At 61.1% G+C, this 17202-nt stretch overlaps 1 protein-coding gene across 1 annotated transcript; it reads right to left on the bottom strand.

The window, feature by feature from the left end:
* Positions 1-2922: 2922 nt before the first annotated feature.
* SHH (sonic hedgehog signaling molecule) lies at positions 2923-12383 on the bottom strand. Its single transcript, XM_059932554.1, has 3 exons — positions 11845-12383; positions 6406-6667; positions 2923-3725 (listed from the first exon to the last, which is right to left on the bottom strand). The coding sequence occupies exons 1-3, from the start codon at positions 12151-12153 to the stop codon at positions 2923-2925; spliced, it is 1374 nt and encodes a 457-aa protein (XP_059788537.1). The 5' UTR covers positions 12154-12383.
* Positions 12384-17202: the final 4819 nt, after the last annotated feature.

Here is a 17202-nt window from a genome sequence, read left to right as displayed (position 1 = left end):
TTTGTCCCACACGTAAGAGCCCATCACCACCCCTGATGGATGCAAAGTGTGCACTCTCAATGAAATTTCTTCTTTCACATATTTGGGACAACCTGGTGGAAGAAAACGGGAGTTGCAGATGACAGGATGGGACGGGAATTCTGCCACAGAACAGACACGCACAAAGTCTCTGTAACTTCTTTAATTATTCAAACAACAGAGCACAAAGATAACAGTTTCAAGTACATTCTGGTACGAGTGTTTGACAGGAATAGATATGCAATTAGTCACGAGGGAGGCCGGCGGCAACACCACGCACACGCTTGGCACAAACTCTTGGTCCTGTCAACCCTGAAGATGGAGAAGTGGGCCCTCGTCCGGCGGCAGTACTGCACCTGCCCGATGCCCTGCACTTCGTTTCTCTACGCGGTGGACGTGAAAAAGAGAATTCTCACTGTAAAGCTGCGAAGGGTCTTAAAAGGTGGGGAGGCAGGGGGGGGGGGAAACAGGCGAGGGTGCCACAACCTTGCCCGGCCAGGAGGGGGCGCTGCCAAGGGCCTTCGGGCCAGGCCAACACCTGACCTCTCTCTCTGCCCGCTAACTAGTCCGGTGGATCAGTCTGGCCAGAGCTGCTGGTGTGCTTTGTGCCCCTGGTTTGACTTCACACTCAGACCTGAACAGTCACCGGAACAGAAACCACCAACCTTACCAGGGATCGAAACCCTGCTGACCACCTAGGGGACCAAGGAGGACCGGGGACCACTCCTGCCTGGAGGGTGAGCTCTGGCCCCAGCACCACCCATCGGGGCCCTCGGCCTCCTGGAGAGCCACATCTCACCAGACCTCAGCACAGAAGCCCCCAGGGGCCTCAGCCCTAGCCTCAGAAGCAGCTTCTCCAGACCCTGACCAGGTGGGACCGAGACCGGCCCGAGGCCGTCGAGTTCAATTCTGTTCCCCTAAACCCAGGCCCGCCTCCAGACATGTTTAATCTGCTGAGACGCCCTGAGGCCACACGGCCCACCTTTCCGAAGCTCAGCCTGCAGAGGCATTTCGGCCCAGAGCGCAAAGCGGGACAGCAGCCTTCACTAAACCAAAGCCCTCAGTGACCGCCCAGCGCGGCTGAGCCTATGACACAGCACCAGGCACGGAGGACCTGTCCCCCCGGCCCGGCTGACACAGGGCGCTGGCCCCAGGGCGCCCGCAGAAGGAGGACCACGACCTAGGGACAGACGTACTCGCCTGACAACCACTCAAGACAGACAACTTGGAGACACCAGCGTGGCCCGAGGACCCCGGCACCCTGAGGCTCTAGTGGGTGTGACGGGAGAGGAGGGAAGGCCGGGGTCCGCACAGAGCAGGCAGGGAGCACGTCCTCCCGCAGATCGTCAACACCTGGGCCTCTCCTTGGGGACCCTCCTGAAAAGGGCACCCCAGGACTTCAGAAAGCAGTTAACGACCGCCTCCCTGCAAGGCCAGGGGGACAGTGCACCCCAACCTGGGTCAACCCAGTGGAGGGAACGAAGTCGGCCAACAATGACACGGGGCCTGGGGAGGAAGATCTGGGTGACTGCCCCAGGCCGTCTCCTCCAGGCAGCCACTGAGGCTGTGCTGGTTAAGCTGGGGGAGGTGAGGGCAGAAGGGCACCCAGCACGGCACCGCCATCCTTTGAGTAGAGAGACTTTCACACAATAAATACAAACAGAGCTGAGGTTTCTCCAGTGACGAAAACAAACGAGTCAATTCGGTTACCTACGTAAGTGGATCTGAATTCACAGTATAAGCAACACATCTAAATATAATACTGGGAACTCCTGTCAGCACTAGGTTTCCCAAACAAAGAAGCCAAAAAAAGGAAAGAAAAAGGGCTGCAACAGGAATTCTTAGTTATTATATACTAACCAGGCTGTGCGTGGCACATTTTATTTCTATAAAACTATTACAAAATATTCAAAAATACATTTTAGTAAATTTACAGCAGTTATTTCTCAATTTATTAATGCAAAAACATCCTTTGTTTTTCTCTGTACAAACTACAGGCTCCATCCTTGTGGGATCATCACTATGTGCGCTTTTAAAAAATATTATTTTCTAATAAATTCTTTGAAGTTAAAAATAACAGAGTTCTTCCAGTTTGTCCAAGAAAAAAAAAAGTGTATGTGTGTGTGTGAGTGTGTAACAGTCTTGACTTCCAAGAATGTGGCCAAAATGGTGATGACAAAGCAAATATTAAACCCAGAAGACAAAACAGGAGATGGCTGTTACATTGGAAACTAGTTAAATTAAAATAATATATTTTCATATTTTACACTATTTCAAAAATGAAATGTAATTCAGTTAAGTATTGATCTCTCAAAAATCTAATTTACAATTCTGTGTATAAAAATATAATTTGTGGACCCCCATGAAGCATGTTTTAGTTTACACTTGCTGAAAAGCAGGAGCGTTGCAAACGAGGCATGGAGAGGACAGAATTTTGCTTTCTGAAAGTCAGGACGAGGGACATGTAGAAAAATAGACTCTGAGCGGGTCGCTTGGCCTCACAAAATAATCTTTCCCCCTGTGAGTACAGTTCACATGATAATAAATTATCCAAGAAACAAACTATTTAAGGCTCTTGAAGGTCCGGTTCATATTATTTTAAAACATCTATTCATACCAAACAAATAAATAGCCAGGAGAGGTGAAAAAATAACCAAAATTAAACAGGAATCAAAAAATTCAAAAATATATATATATAAACTAAACACAACAACAGAATTTCTCGGGGTCTTTGATTCCTTATAGTCTACTTTGGACTGTCCTACTTTTTTATTATTATTAATTATTATTATAATTAAAGTCTCATTTCGTGCGCTTTTTCCGTGTGTCATTTGCGGTATCTCGCCCCTCCCCCCGCCCGCCCCGCCCCGCCCCCTCCCGGTGCCCTCCCCGGCCCCCTGGCCTTCAGCTGGACTTGACCGCCATGCCGAGCGGGTGCAAGGCCTCGCTGTCCAACAGCCAGGTGCCTATTTGGTAGAGCAGCTGCGAGTACCAGTGGATGCCCGAGGCGCCTGGCGCGTCGGGCGCACCTGGCGCGGCCGGGGAAACGCGGCCGCCGCCCCCGCCCCCGCCCCCGCCGCGGTCCGTGCGCGAGGGCGCCAGCGCGGCCAGGAGCGCGTGCGCCAGGCGGTAGGGCGCGAAGGCCCGGTGCGCCCAGCTGTGCTCCTCTATGACCGCGTAGCACGACGCCAGCACCCGGTTGATGAGGATGGTGCCGTGCGCCGTCAGCGGCGCGTACGCGCCCGCGCTCTCCTCGCGCAGCGTCACGCTGTGCACGGCGGCCGGCAGGAGCCGCCGATCCCCGCCGCGCTCGGCCACCACGTACACGTGCTGGCCGGGGCGCACGCTGCTGGCGAAGAGCGCCCGGCGCTCCGGCGCGCCCCCAGGCGGCCGCCCGGCGCCCGACAGCGCCTCGGGCTCCCGGACGGCCGAGCCGTTGTGCGGCGCGACGAAGAGCAGGTGCGCGGCGGTGAGCAGCAGGTGCTCGCGAGGCTCCCGCGTCTCGATCGCGTAGAAGACCTTCTTGGCGCCGTGGTCGCGGTCCAGGAAGGTGAGGAAGTCGCTGTAGAGCAGCCGGCCCTCGTCGTCGGCCGCCAGCACGCGGTCCCCGGGGCGCAGGTCCTTCACCAGCTTGGTGCCGCCCTGCTCCAGGTGCACCGTGGCCGAGCCCGGGAAGCAGCCGCCCGATTTGGCCGCCACCGAGTTCTCTGCGGGGGAAGAGAAGGGAGAGGAGAGGAGACAGGGCGGTGAGTCCCGAGAGGAGGACGCGACTGGCAAGGGGGGCGCACGCTTGGTGTCCCGCGCGCCCAGACCGAGGAAGCGCGTGGCTCCGGGGAGAGATGCCAGGCTGGTCCCGCGCGGACCTCCCTCCCCCCATCCCCACCGCCTCGGTGACCGAATTCAGATGCAGACGCATTCCTTAACGACTCTCTTAGGATTGGACTGGCGGTGACAAAGGTCGATTGGCGTCTCCGGCGGGAGGCCGGTTACACTCCTTCCCTTTCGCCGCCCCCCTCCCCCGCCGGCTCAGCACACACCCAACCTCGCCACGAATTCAGAGGGTATTTGCTCTCCACTTGGATTCCTCAGGAAGCCTCCTTGAGCTCACCCGGGCGCCGGGGCGCACCCTCCTTTGCTCCCGCCTCCGGCGCGGGGCGCGGCGCCCCCTCGTGCGCTCCGCACCCGGGCTGCGCGGCGGGGACCCTCGGCCGCTCCCCGCCCCCACCCCGCCCCCAGCGCCCAGCGGGGGTCTTGGTGTCGGCCGGTTGGTGTCGGCCGGTTGGGGGCGAGGGCGGGGCTGAAAAATAGCTGTAGTAGTTGTAGCAACTGGACAAACATTCCAGAGAATTGGCCGAGGTGTGAAAATCCGGGGCTTGTGTGGATCTTCTAATTAAAATCCAATAAAGGGCTCGCCATTGTCATTGTAATTTCTGCAACAAATGGGAGGCGCTCTTGGAAGAGGGGCTCCTTCCATCCCCCCCACGCCTTCTCGGCTCCCTCTCTCTCCAGCTCTGGGCCGCCCCCTCCCTATTTGCTCAGGTGCAACCCCCCCGCCGCACCCCCGGCGATTCACACGCGGGCTCTCCAGAAGCCCGGGCCTCACAAGCACTATTTGCACAGCCAGGCCTCTCTTCCAAGCACTCGAGATGTGTATTTGAATTTTAAATGGCGGGGCCTGCTCCGAGCTCTGGAAGCGCCGGGTTCTCAAGGCCCCTTGACTACCCGCTTTCTCCGGCCTCTGTCGCTCTCTGAGGCTCACTGTCCCGAGGACAATAATCGGAGTCGGGCGGCGCGCAGGGGGCCGTGGAGGAGGGGCGGGGACGTCCCCGTCTTCTTTGCATTCCAATCTCCGGGATCCTGCTTTTTGCAAATAGAGATCGCGAGAAAGAATCTTCCTGCTGGAATTACTGAGGGCTTTTAATCTTCTCATCGTTTTCTCCGGCATGAAGTGCGGGGCCGGCCTTTGGAGGCCCGACATAGCTGCCCGGAATGCGCCTGGGACGCAGGCGAGCCCGAAGCGTCGAGTCGCACGACCCTGCTTGACACGCAGCGCCCCGCGCCCGGCCCGTGTGCGCGGAATGCCAATGAGCGGCTCTGCGCGCCCGGCCCGGCTCCCCCGGCGGGGTCCCGGGCCGCACGACCGCTGCTCATTTGCGAGGAGACCTCGAGGGACCCCCGCCAGGGGGACCCCGCGGACAGGGGTGGCCCGGAGGGGGCCGCGCGCCGCGCCGCGCCGCCATTTAGGAGCCCCGCGAAGTCGGGGCGCGCCTCCCCGCCCTGCTGGCGTCTGAGACCCTTTCCCGGGCTCTAAGCGCGGACCTTCTCCCCAGCCTTACGCACCTTTTCTTTCTGTTGTTACAGGAGGCCACTACTTTCCTTACCTCCAAAGTGTGCCTCGACACTTTGAAAGTGTTTTTCTACTGACATACGCTATTAAAATACAGTTTAGGAGACAAACAGGCGAAACTTGGGGTGGGGGGAGACGCAGTTCCTCCCAAATTCACTGTGAACTGCCTTGCTAAATGCGCCGGCTTCTGCCTAGAGTTGGAGAGACCTGCTTCAGTGGAGCTGGGGCTTGTGCGCGCGCGCGCGCGCCTTCCTGCCGGAGCTGTTCCTCGCCAGCAACAGCGTGTGGCGTTGCAGGCCCAGGGAAGTCAGCCTCACGCAGCAGGGCGGGGGCTCCAGCTGCAGGCTTGGCTTTCCTGGCCCTGCCTGTGGCTCAGGGCAGCCCAGCTGGTTCCTAATAAGGACGGATGCTTCTGGGCTTGCGGCCTCCAGATGTTGGAAGTGGTAACTACCGGCTTTATTACCTCCCATCAGGCCTCTTCCCAAAGGCCGAGTGAGTTAAGTTAGTTCAGAAGCCACAGGCGCTCAGGGGGGAAGGGAGTGGACCGGGGCTTCCACCCCGGGCAGAACCTCCTGTGCCGGGTGCGGGCCGGTGGCGAGTGGGGAGTCGTTCATTCTTAAGCTCTATTGAGACAGAGGCTCTGGGCCAGAGCTGGCCGACTGGGCAGGGCTGCAGTCTCTCACCAGGACAGTCCCCCCGCCCCACCATCTTTCCTCCCTGTCTCTGCCACCTGCAGCAGGGACTCCGGAAACAGGGGTGGGAGAAGGCTCGAGAAGCCAGATGCCCTCTGCATCTGGGCTCAGAGAACGTGGGCCTCTGTGGCCTCAAAGGTAGGGACAGCTCCCGGCTGGGGACTGGGACAGGCCTCACGGAGTCCATTCCCGCCACAGCAACACCAGTCATCACCCAATCCCCTCCCCGCCTGCCCCCCTCCTCCCCACTTTCCTCTTGCCCGTGAGCCAGGCTTTGGGGCGCAGATCTGGAGCTGCTGGGGGGTGCTGTCGGCATGGTTGGGTGGGCCCGTGGGCCCGCCCCCTCACCTGCTTTCACCGAGCAGTGGATGTGCGCTTTGGACTCGTAGTAGACCCAGTCGAAGCCGGCCTCCACGGCCAGGCGTGCCAGCGTGCCGTACTTGCTGCGGTCGCGGTCCGAGGTGGTGATGTCCACGGCGCGGCCCTCGTAGTGCAGCGACTCTTCTGAGTGGTGGCCATCTTCGTCCCAGCCCTCTGTCACCCGCAGCTTCACTCCCGGCCACTGGTTCATCACGGAGATGGCTAAGGCGTTCAACTTGTCCTTGCACCGCTGTGGAGAGAAGGGGGCACCCAGCGCCCGTGAGTGTCCGGGCCTGCCCCAACCCTACCCCTGGGCTGCTCTGCCCAGCCCCCCAGGATGCGGGCTGCGCGCACAAGTAGGGAGACAAGGCCAGGCCTGGAACGGGCCGGCCTGCTCCGGAGAGGGGGAGCTCGGCTAGGGAGGAGGGGGTGGCATCAGTAGGCGGAGCACATCCTCTTGGAGGAGACGTGAGCGCCTTTCTCCACACCTGAAATAGCAGGGCCCCTGTCAGGGCCTGAGAAGCAGATGAAATGTCTGTCTTCGAAATAAGTAAACTGCGTGTTTTTGGACAGTGGCTGCAGAAGCCGCCAGGAGCACCCTAGGCTATGGCCCGCGCCCTCCTCCACGATGCCCTCCACACCCCTGCCCTCTTCTGTGGCCCCATCGCTCCGCACCTGTGCAAGGCTCCGCCCAACTCCCTGGACAAACTCCCTCTCGGGAGGCGGGAGAGAGGCCCCAGGTGCAACTTAGCCGTAGAAAGAAAAATACACGGTATGCTTCTTACAGAGTTAAAAGCCTCGCCTTATCTCTGCCCTGTGCCTATCTGAGGTGAGAATTAAGCCAAAGGTAGAGAGGGTGGTGGGACCCTGATAGCAGCCGAAGGGGTGGGGGAACCAGAAGTGAAAGGCAACCAGGTGAGTTATAATTTTCAATAAGACCAGGGCCGGATGACAAACATTCTTTATCTGGACAGCCACATTCCTTTTCCCCGTGGAACTCTTTTCTCCCGGCTTTTCTGTGGTCTGATTGTGTCTCTTGTTTTCCTTAACCTGTTCCCTCCCCCCCTCTTGTTTTCTTGGCCGGCGCAGAATGGTGTCCTGCAAGTTTGAAGAGCCAACTTAAGAGGTGGGGGAAGGGGAGGGGGGAGGGGAGGGGAGCCAGAGAGGCCTGGGGCCTCTGAGCTCTTGCCTTAGGGAGGCTTCTTCTGGAAACCGCCCTTGGGGTTCCCCCCCCCCTCCCACAAGGAAGCTGCCAGTAGGAGTAAAGAAGCAGTGAATAGGCGGGACTCAAGCCAGGGTAAAGCTGTGGGAGTTCCCGTATAATTCTCGGGTCCCATTCAGACAAGGATGCAAGAAAGAGTTGAATCACGTGCATGTTTGTGTGGGCAGTAACTCACTGGACGTTTATACTGCGGCTGGTGCGGGGTTGAAAAAAGGGGAGGTGGTGACAAAATCATGATGGGGGCATCCCCCAGAGAGGCAGACTCGGGGGGGGGGGGGACAGGGGACAATTCCAAGTTGACTGCTGCAGAGGGTAGGGCTGATATCCGGGCGGGGACCCCGGTTACCGAGAGGACCAGCCGGCCCCGGCAAGGACCCTGTTATAGCCTGGGGGAACTCTTTCTTACAGAGCGCAGGGAGGCGGAGGGCTCCTGCAAGGGCCGCTGCCGCGTTTTAAGGGGATGCGGCCGATTGCGCGACAGGAAAAGTCCTGTGTAGTTGGCAGCAGTAAAAACCAGTATATGGTTGTAGAGTTAGACATACAGCAAGTGTGTGTCTGTGTGTGTGTGTGTGTGTGTGTGTGCGCGCCCGCGCGCGCGCGCGCGTGGTGGAGGGAGGGCAGAAGGCTAGGGGGCGGTCCTGGTAACAGGTCAGCGCTTGCAGGTTTCTGGGCCCGCCAACAGTTTTCTTAAAAAAAAAAAAAAAGTCAGAAGGACAGAGTTTGAGTGAGGTCATCTTGAGGATTGAATGCGTTTTACATGAAAATCAATCAGTAAACCAGGGTCAGTTGAGAGCCGGGATGTGGAACCGGCTGCGCAGGCGCACACCACCGACGCGCACACGCAGACAGTCGCTTCCCGAGCCCCCATCGCACCCCAGCTCCCTGCTTTCGGGGGGCAGATGAAGCGTTCAATGGCTTCCCCCGGGGCCGCTGGCGAGGGGGAGGGCAGGAAGGGGAGCACGCGTACCATCCCCCAGCGTTCTGAGCTGCGCCACTCTGGCAATGGAGACCCCAGGCGAGGAGCCCAGGGCCGAGGCAGGCCCGGGCTCCGCCAGGCGCAACGCGGCCTCGGCCCGCGGCTGCAAGAGTCTCTGCGCCCCGGCCGGGCGGGATCGTCGCGGGCAGAGCCGGGAAGCCCGGGCCGGTTATCAATTCACTGGGTCGTGTGCCGCGAATCAACCCCGCCTCTGTGCAGCCACCGTGAAGCCCACAGGGGCCGACGGGCCCGGCTTTGTGTCGGCGGAGGCCAAGTTGTTCCCCACGCCTGAGCTCCCGCCACCTCCCCAGTCTGCGCAGCCGCTCCGCGCCCGGGATCCGAGCAGGGACTGTCACCGCCGACGCCCACGGGCTTCCCCAGCGCGGGGGAGGGGGTGTCCCGACTTCAGAAGGGTCTCCTCGGGTCCCCGCACACACCTCTCGCCGCTCCTCCCCCCCCCCTCCGGAAAACCAGGCCCCTGCCTTCAAACCCACACCTGAGCGCCGCTCCCCGGGGCCGCCACGCACCCGGAAATCTGCCCAACGTGGCGCCTCGGGCCGGTCCCCGGCGCAGCCCGCAGGCCGGCCCCTCGCGGCCTCCTGCCCCCTCGGAGCCCCTCGGCACCGCGGCCTGCGGGGAGAGCGTGTCTGTCTGCGCTTCCCCCTCTCGGAGTTAATATTAACCAGGAGCTCCTGCGTTCCTGAACTGCTCTGAAAGTTCCACTGGGGACGATCTTGCCATGGTTGAGGGACTTGGGCGGCAGTCACATTAGGGAGACAGAGACACGCAGAGACGGGGGAGGAGGGACACGCACCCGAGAGCAGAGTCTAGGTGGTTATCTTAAGTGGGGGGCCGGCGGGGGAGCAGGTGCCCCAAGAGCCCGGGAGGCGTTGCCGCTTCCCCTTCCCCCGGCCCTGCCCTCACCTCCCAGGTCCCCCGCCTTCCCCACTTTAACTCTTAGGACCGGGGACGCAGGAAGGACGGGGAAGGGGTAAAGCAGGGGGCGCCTTTCAGGCCACCCCCCCCTCCCCAGCCTCCAGGTTTTTAGGGCACGTTTTGGGGTCCGTGGCACACGCCTGGCCTGGCTCTCCCCACCCCACCCCGACGGCGGCTGCCCCTCCCCCCTCCTTTTGTGCTGGGAACGGGAATAGCCACTGCCCAGGGAAAAAAAGTATTTGTTTTCGTTTCGTTCGTCTGAGGGAAGTTGACAGAAGGTCAGAAGTTCAAATGCTGCCAGCGCACGCTGCGGCCAGAGCGGCCGGGCGCCGGGCCGCGCGGCTGTAGGTCCCGGCGGGGCGGCCGGGGGCGGCGGGGCGAGGGACCCGGCGGGGGGCTCGGGCCGGGCGCCCAGGCCCGCGAGGCGCCTCCGCCCTGGAACCGGCTTCTCCCTCCCGCCCGGGCCCGCCGGGCCCGCCCGCGCCGCCTCTCCAGCCGGGCCGTCGGAGCGCCGCCGGGAGCCCTGGCCGAGCCCGCGCTCGGGCGCGTGGAGGGGCCGGCGGGCGGCCGCAGCCCGGCCCCGCGCGCACTGAAACCCGAGCCGCGGGATCGATAACCCGGGAGTAAGTGGAGCCGAGAGGCGTCTGCCCGGGTGCGCGGCTCCGCGCGCTCGCACTTGTAGGCGGGGCGGCGAGGCCCGGGGACCCGGGCAGGGCGCGGGCCGGGACCCGCTCCCTCCCGCGTCGGCCCGGCGCGGACCGGGGCGGCCGCTGAGCTCTCCGGCTCGGGGACCTCCGGCGTCCCCGCCCCCGCCGCTTCCTCTGGCCTCGCGCCCCTCTCCCCGGTGCCGAGGGATCCCGGGAAGGCCCCTGCCCTGCCGCCGGGACCGAGGGTGACCAGGGGGTCGGAGCCCCAGACGAGCCGGAGAAGCGCCCGCAGCTGGCCGCACGCGCAGGGCACCCCGCGGCCTGCGCAGAGTTAATTGCGGCTCGCGCTGCTCTCGGGCACAGGCGCGCGCGTCCACACTCGCGGTCCAGATTTAAGGTGGTCGGGAGCAGATGCGAGCGAGCCGGGGATGAGGACCCTCTCCTCCCCTCCCTCTCCGCCTCCGTCCGTCAGCTGGAGCCCGCTACCCCGCCTGCCCCTGGCCTTCCTCGGCTCCGCAGCAAGGCCGGGCATCGGGCTGGGGAGCGGAGCGGCCGGGAGGTGTCTCCTCGGTCCCTCCCACCCCCAGCCTCCCCTGCACTTGCGCCCCGCCAGCGCCGCTCCGTCAGCTGCGGTGCGCTCCTGGCCCTAAAGGTAGGACTTGAATATTTTAATAGGGCAATAAAAAAGATGTTGACCTATATTTGCCAGGAAATCCATTTCTAGCTTCAGTTATACGTGCCTGGAGTTGCAGAAAGTCTGCCATTGACGGGCAGATTGGCAGCCAGAAGTCTCAAACGGAGGCGGAGAGGGAGAGAGGAATGCGTGTTTTGCTTTGGTTCTTCTTTCCAGCCCCCCCTCCCGCTAATATCTAGTCGCTCCTAATTTCCTATGCAAGCAGGTTGAAAACTAGCGTGATGCAATGCCAGTAAGTTCTAAGTCCCTCCCCTCAAGTACCGCGGGCTCGGGAGAATAAGAGGGCATCCTTAAAGAAATATCGATACATTCACACTCTGACGGGCACAAGTGGCAGCGATGGAACCGCAGTGGAGCTATGTGATACGGTCAGGGACCAGCCCAGCCGCCTCTGGAGCCCCGACCTTTTGTCAGCCCGGCCTCCTGGCTTTTCCAGTTGAGGGTCTTTGGTGGGGGGCAGCGGGGGGGGGGTAGTAGTGGTGGGAAAGAAAAACACAGAGGAGGAGGGAAACGTGTAAGCGCCGAGGCTACACTTGTACAGTGATCTGGACGCCACTTTATGTTTATGGGGGGGGGATGCTGCCCCCTCTCTCCATTCCCACTCCCAACTTGGAAAGGACAGATGCCCCCAAAGTGAAGGTCTCCCCAAGTTACAAGCCAGAGCTGAGGCAGGATGGGAAGGCCATCCCAGCAGGACAAATCAAATCAGGGCCATCCAAGGACCACATCTCCTAGCGTCCTTATCCCCACCCCCCAGCCTAAACTTCTCCAGCTGGACCCTTCACCTCCATTCCCCTCCAGGAAGAGGAAGGGATGGTAGGCCGGCAGGTGGGTGGGGAAGCAGAGGGCAAAATCGGCTCTCTACCTGCCTGAAGAGCAAACAGACACAACGGCAGGGTTACACATAACCCCTTGAAAGCGACACATTCCCCGCCCCGTGCTGGGTTTCTACCTGAGTCATCAGCCGGTCCGCTCCAGTGTTTTCTTCATCCTTAAATATGATGTCAGGGTTGTAATTGGGGGTGAGTTCCTTAAATCGCTCCGAGTTTCTCGTGATCTTCCCTTCATATCTTCCACTGGCCCCTAGGGTCTTCTCAGCCACGTTGGGGATGAACTGCTTGTAGGCTAAAGGGGTCAGTTTTTTGGGGTTCCGCCTCTTCCCAAATCCCCGGCCGGGTCCGCACGCCAGCCCCGAGCACATCAGCAGCGAGGAGACCAGCACCACCAGCAGACATCTCGCCAGCAGTAGCATCTCGTCCATGGAGCCCAGGGACCTCAAGGCTGGCCCGAGCAGGTCTGAGTGCGCGAGGGTGCGGGTGTGCGAGTGTGTGTGCCCGTGCGCTCTCCCTCCCTCGCTCGCTCCGGCTGGCTGCTGGCGCCCTCGCTCTCTGCCTCGCTCTTTCTCTTCCTATATAACCTTGCCCGCCGCCGCTGCGGGGGACTCGCCACCGATCCCCACCCAGACGGGGGCTGGAACGGCAGGCTGCTGGCCGCTGATAACGGAACACATCGGAGTTGGGGCTCAAGACAGCAATCAAAAGACAAAAAGAGTCTGATTTTAAATGGTAGCAAGCCTGAGAGCTTGTGCGAGAGGCTGTCTTCAGTACTATATTATAGCTGGCAGGGGCGTATCTGATTGGCCAAAGCAGCACAGGCTTGTCTTCTGATGTTTAACCCTAAAAAAGACTAATTTTTTTTTTCTGTGGCTGCTTTATTTTTACCTGAAGGCTTCTAGTTAAAAGAGAAAAACATCTTTACTAAGACAAAGGTGAGAGGGAGAGAGGAGGCACGTTGCTGAGGATAACATCAGCTACCCCCTGCCCGGGGCACACCTCCCGTTCCCCCTTCACTTTCTCCAGAATGGTAGATGCTTCAGTTAAAACCAACTTAAGTTTTTAAAGGACAATCTAGACCCACCGCCATCCCCCCCACCCCAAGCTTCCATCACCAAACAAATAGTCTCTCAAATGTTTGAGGGGCAAAGCTGCCCAGGTCTTATCTAAATATTTTCCCAGAGACTTTATCATGCAGGCCAGGGCTCCCTGCAGTTGAAAGAAAGAGGGGCCTGTGCCCCCTCCCGAATAGTCCAGTTGCCACGACTGGCCGGGACTGTACGTAACGTAATGCTATTTGAAGTGCTTTAAGCACCTTAGAAAAACTTGAAAATACTGCTCCTTTATTGTGTTTCAATTAATGCATTATTTTTAACTCTCTGGAAGTGGAATGGAGGCGTGCTCAGGGGCTGGTGCAGAGTGAGGTGAGGGGACGATCCGGCTGGCTGGGCCCGAGCGGGTCTGGGGGCTGCAGCCCAGCTCAGAGGAGGGAGCCGGTGCCGGTGCCTGCGTGGTGGGCGGAGGCCCATTGTGCCTGGGGGCAGCGGCGAGTGGGCAAGGCTGTGCACACACCGCCCCCACGATTCAATCGATCGGAGCAAAGTGCAGGCCAGGGGATGAGCTGGATGTGGAATTCAGGTTCCTTCCACATCATGCCGAGCTGGCTTTCCCTGGAGCTTGACAAGCCCGTCCTCAGGGTCCTGGGGGCTGTAGCCCGAGTGGGGCAGGGCCCTGGGGGCACAGTGTTCTGGTCAAAGAGGGGCGTGCAGAAGAGGGCTCGGTGCTCAGAGCCGGCAATGCCGGAGCCCCAAATCCCTGCACTTTGAGAAACAAACTAACTTAAAAAGTCTTATTTAAACCAGGAAAGGAAAATCGGAGATTCCCCCTTTTTGCAGAATATGCCCTCCTCCTTCTGGGCCCTTCCTGTCTCACTCTGACACAGCAACTGCTCTGGAGTGGGACGCGGGAGCGAGGGCCCTTCGTGTGGAGTGGACGGAGCGAGGCCCGGCTGACACTCTGTGCAGTTAGGCGCTCTCCCTTGACCCCAGCCTGGCTGGGGGCAACGCGAGAGGCCCTCGGGTCAGTCCTCAGAACAATGGGACACTTGCCGCAGTCTGGGTAAGCTCCAGTGCAGACAAACTTTTCCTCTGGGTGTGGGGAGCGTGGAAGGGGACATTGAAAGAGGCTGTAGTTGGGCCTTTGCAGACACTGAGCATCTCCAAGGCTCTGCTGGCCAGGAGCGCATCTCCACCCCGCCTTTTCTATTCTCTGATTTGTGAAGCATCAACCCAACTTCCTCAAGGCCTCCCAGTGGAACCGATGCAGCAAGGTCACGCCGTCCTGGACCCAGGAGAGTGGGCCTGCTTGAAGTGGTCGCCACGCAGCAAGTGTTGTGACACCGCTGGGCATGGGGGCTTGAGAAGCCACCGGGCGCGCTGGGGACACTCCAGCCTCCTGATTGCCCTCCCCCACTTGGCACCTCACTCCAGTCCCTTCCCTTCACCCCTCTTTTTCCGCTCAGGCAAAGGTGAAGGGGCCGCAGCACCGGGTCTCAACCCCCTGGCTGGAGACCGGGGAGCCCATGTGGCCACCGCATGAGCAGGGATGCCCGCCCGAGATCTCGCAGGTGCCGGGACCCCCCCCAGACCAGGAGCAAGGCTGGCGCTTCCGGAGCCAGAGCCTGAGCTGCAGAGAGTTCTACATGGCCCGGAGACTTCGGGGCTCGGCTCCCTCCAGGTGGGGAGCAGGCAGGACAGGAGGTGGGAGGGAGGTCCGGCCGTCAGGCCTCCTCGGCCCAGGGGCCCAGGCTCGGGCCGAAGCCACCTCCCTGTCCCTCTTGGCCAGCCCTGGACACCCCGAGAGCCTGCCGGGGCCGCCTGCCTGGGGGCTGGCCAGTCCTCAAGAATGAAGTAACGATGAACCGTAAACCCACCACACTGACGCCCGAGTTGCCTGCATTCCGAGGGCCTGCTCCCTGTCGTGGGTGGGGCTGGGGTGGGATGGGGAATCAGGACAAAGGTCAACTGTAGTTTGTGTTTATTGCCCTGGAAACAAGGGCACCAGCCAGCCACCCCAGAAGCTGAAGTCTCAGCCTCCCCCAACTTCCCCTTCCTTTCATCCCGCCCCCTCCCCACTTCCCAGACAGCAGACACTGTCCTCTTCCACCTCCAGACGCCAGATGGCTCCCTCTCTTTGCCTTTGCCCCTCCAGACAATCTGGGCCCCTCCCCGTGCGGGTCAGAGGTTCTAAACCCCAGCCTCTGCCTGACCTGGCCCGACATCCCAGGTAACCCTCAGGAGCCATTTCTAATTTGTCTGGGCTCTGCCCTTCTTTCCCATGGTCATCTGCCTTCCTCCCTCCATACCCCCTCCCCACCTCCATCCTCCCATCCCTCCCCAATCCCTGCCCACCTCCATCCCCCCATCCCTCCCCACCTCCATCCCTTCCCACCTCCATCCCTCCATCCCTCCTCACCTCCACCCCTCCATCCCTCCCCACCTCCACCCCTCCATCCCTCCCCACCTCCATCCCCCATCCCTCCCCACCTCCATCCCTCCCCACCTCCACCCCTCCATCCCTCCCCACCTCCGTCCCTCCATCCCTCCCCACCTCCATCCCCCCATCCCTCCCCACCTCCATCCCTCCCCACCTCCATCCCTCCATCCCTCCCCACCTCCATCCCTCCATCCCTCCCCACCTCCATCCCCCCATCCCTCCCCACCTCCATCCCTCCCCACCTCCATCCCTCCATCCCTCCCCACCTCCGTCCCTCCATCCCTCCCCACCTCCATCCCTCCATCCCTCCCCACCTCCATCCCTCCCCAGCATCCCTGTTGAGGACAGGTGGCTGCCTGTCTTCTGCCCCCACCCCCAGGAGGCGCCTCCCGGCCCGGCCCCTGCCTTCCCACCAGCCCCCGCCGCTAGATGGCCTCCTCACTCTGCCTTCAGGCTCTGGGCTGCAGGTTTGGGAAATATGTGCAGACCCGGTTGGGGGGGGGGCCCTGAAAGCGGGGCTAGACAACTTGGTCCATCCTCCCCTGATCCCCCCGTTAGTTTTGCAATCCCCCATTTCCCTTTTCCCAGTGTGGTACCCACCGGGCCCTGCAGCTGGCACTCTGGCCTCCCCATCGAAACCTCTGCCCACCATTCTTGTCCAGGGCTCGCCCGGACTCCAGTCTCTGGGTTAGGGCTCTAATCTTACAACCCCTCCTCCCTGTATCCCTCACTTTGACTTCTCTTCCTAATAATACTTGTACTCATTCTCTTCCCATCCAATCATCCAGTTTCAATTTCTTTCTGATTTTGTTCCAGTTTTGGCAAATTGAGTCTCTGTTGCTACGGTTCTCCTAGTGATCGTCAGCCAGGCCCCCTCTGAATTTTGGAGGGAGGGGGCCCTTCAGCACTGCTCTCCTAACCCCATGTTCCTTGCTGACCCTGGACCTGGGGGAGGGGTCTCCGGCTTCCCGGAGGGGTCCAGGGAAGGCCCTGCTGTTCACAAGCGGAGCCCTCACCTGGGTGCACAGCAGCTGCTGGCCACCCTGCATGCATGTCCCCAAAGAGCTGCAGCAGTGGCGGTGGCAGTGGCAGGAGGAACTGGTGGGGAGGCCCCCAGCTCTGGCTGTGCTGGCACGAGGGGCCAGCGGGGCAGTGCCGTCCTCGCGGGCTGCTGCTTGCAGGGCAGCAATTAGCAGAGCAGAGCGGAGAGAGGGCCCCCCCGCCAGGGGTTGGGCAGGCTGCCGCGAGCTGCAGCAGGCCTGGGGGTAGGACCCGGGCGTCTTCCAGGCCTCAGGCACTCTCTGAAGCAGCAGCACAGGTGGCATCGAGGCCCCTTCTATCCTGAGGACCTACGATTCCCTCCCTTAATGGGAAGGGCCTGGTGGGCCCAAGCTGCTGCACGGCCGAGGGGCTGCGTGTATCTCCAGGGGCCAGAGCTGGGTTTGGAGCGGCCAGGCTCAGACTCAGCCCTGCCTCTGGGGGGTAGGCGCTGCGGACGAGGTGCACCCGTCCAGGGAGCTGCATCTGCCTGTGTCCTGTGCCCGCCGGGCTGGTAGAGCCCCTGGCTGGCTGTCACCGCCGCTCTGAAGGAGGGTAGCTGCGACCCTTCTTGGCAGGAAGCAGAGCGCTTACATCATCTGGGCAACTTCTGTGCAGACGTTTTCTTTTAAATAAAAAAGGGTTGCAGTGCTGACACGCAGAAACAGGCCATTTCTCTGCAGGAGCGGAGAGCGCGCAGAGGCTCCCCAGGCGGGGGCTTCGGCCTTTGCCCTCAGCTGTCCAGGGAGCGTCCCTGGCATCGAGACTCCCGGGTCCCAGCCGCCGGGGCACCTTTGTGGCTCCAGGTCTGCCCTCCTCCGCCCTCTCCCTCTTGGCCAGTCACCCGACCGCTCCTGAGCCCTGTTGCACGGCGGCCATCAAGCCTGTGCTTCCACGTCAGCCTCGTCCAGCAGCCTCTGTACGGCAGCGGCGGCGGGAAACAG

Source organism: Balaenoptera ricei, chromosome 9 (assembly GCF_028023285.1).
Source record: "Balaenoptera ricei isolate mBalRic1 chromosome 9, mBalRic1.hap2, whole genome shotgun sequence".
NCBI lineage: Eukaryota > Metazoa > Chordata > Mammalia > Artiodactyla > Balaenopteridae > Balaenoptera > Balaenoptera ricei.
The sequence above is the reverse complement of the archived record's forward strand: the minus strand, read 5'-3'. Positions and strand labels throughout refer to the sequence as shown.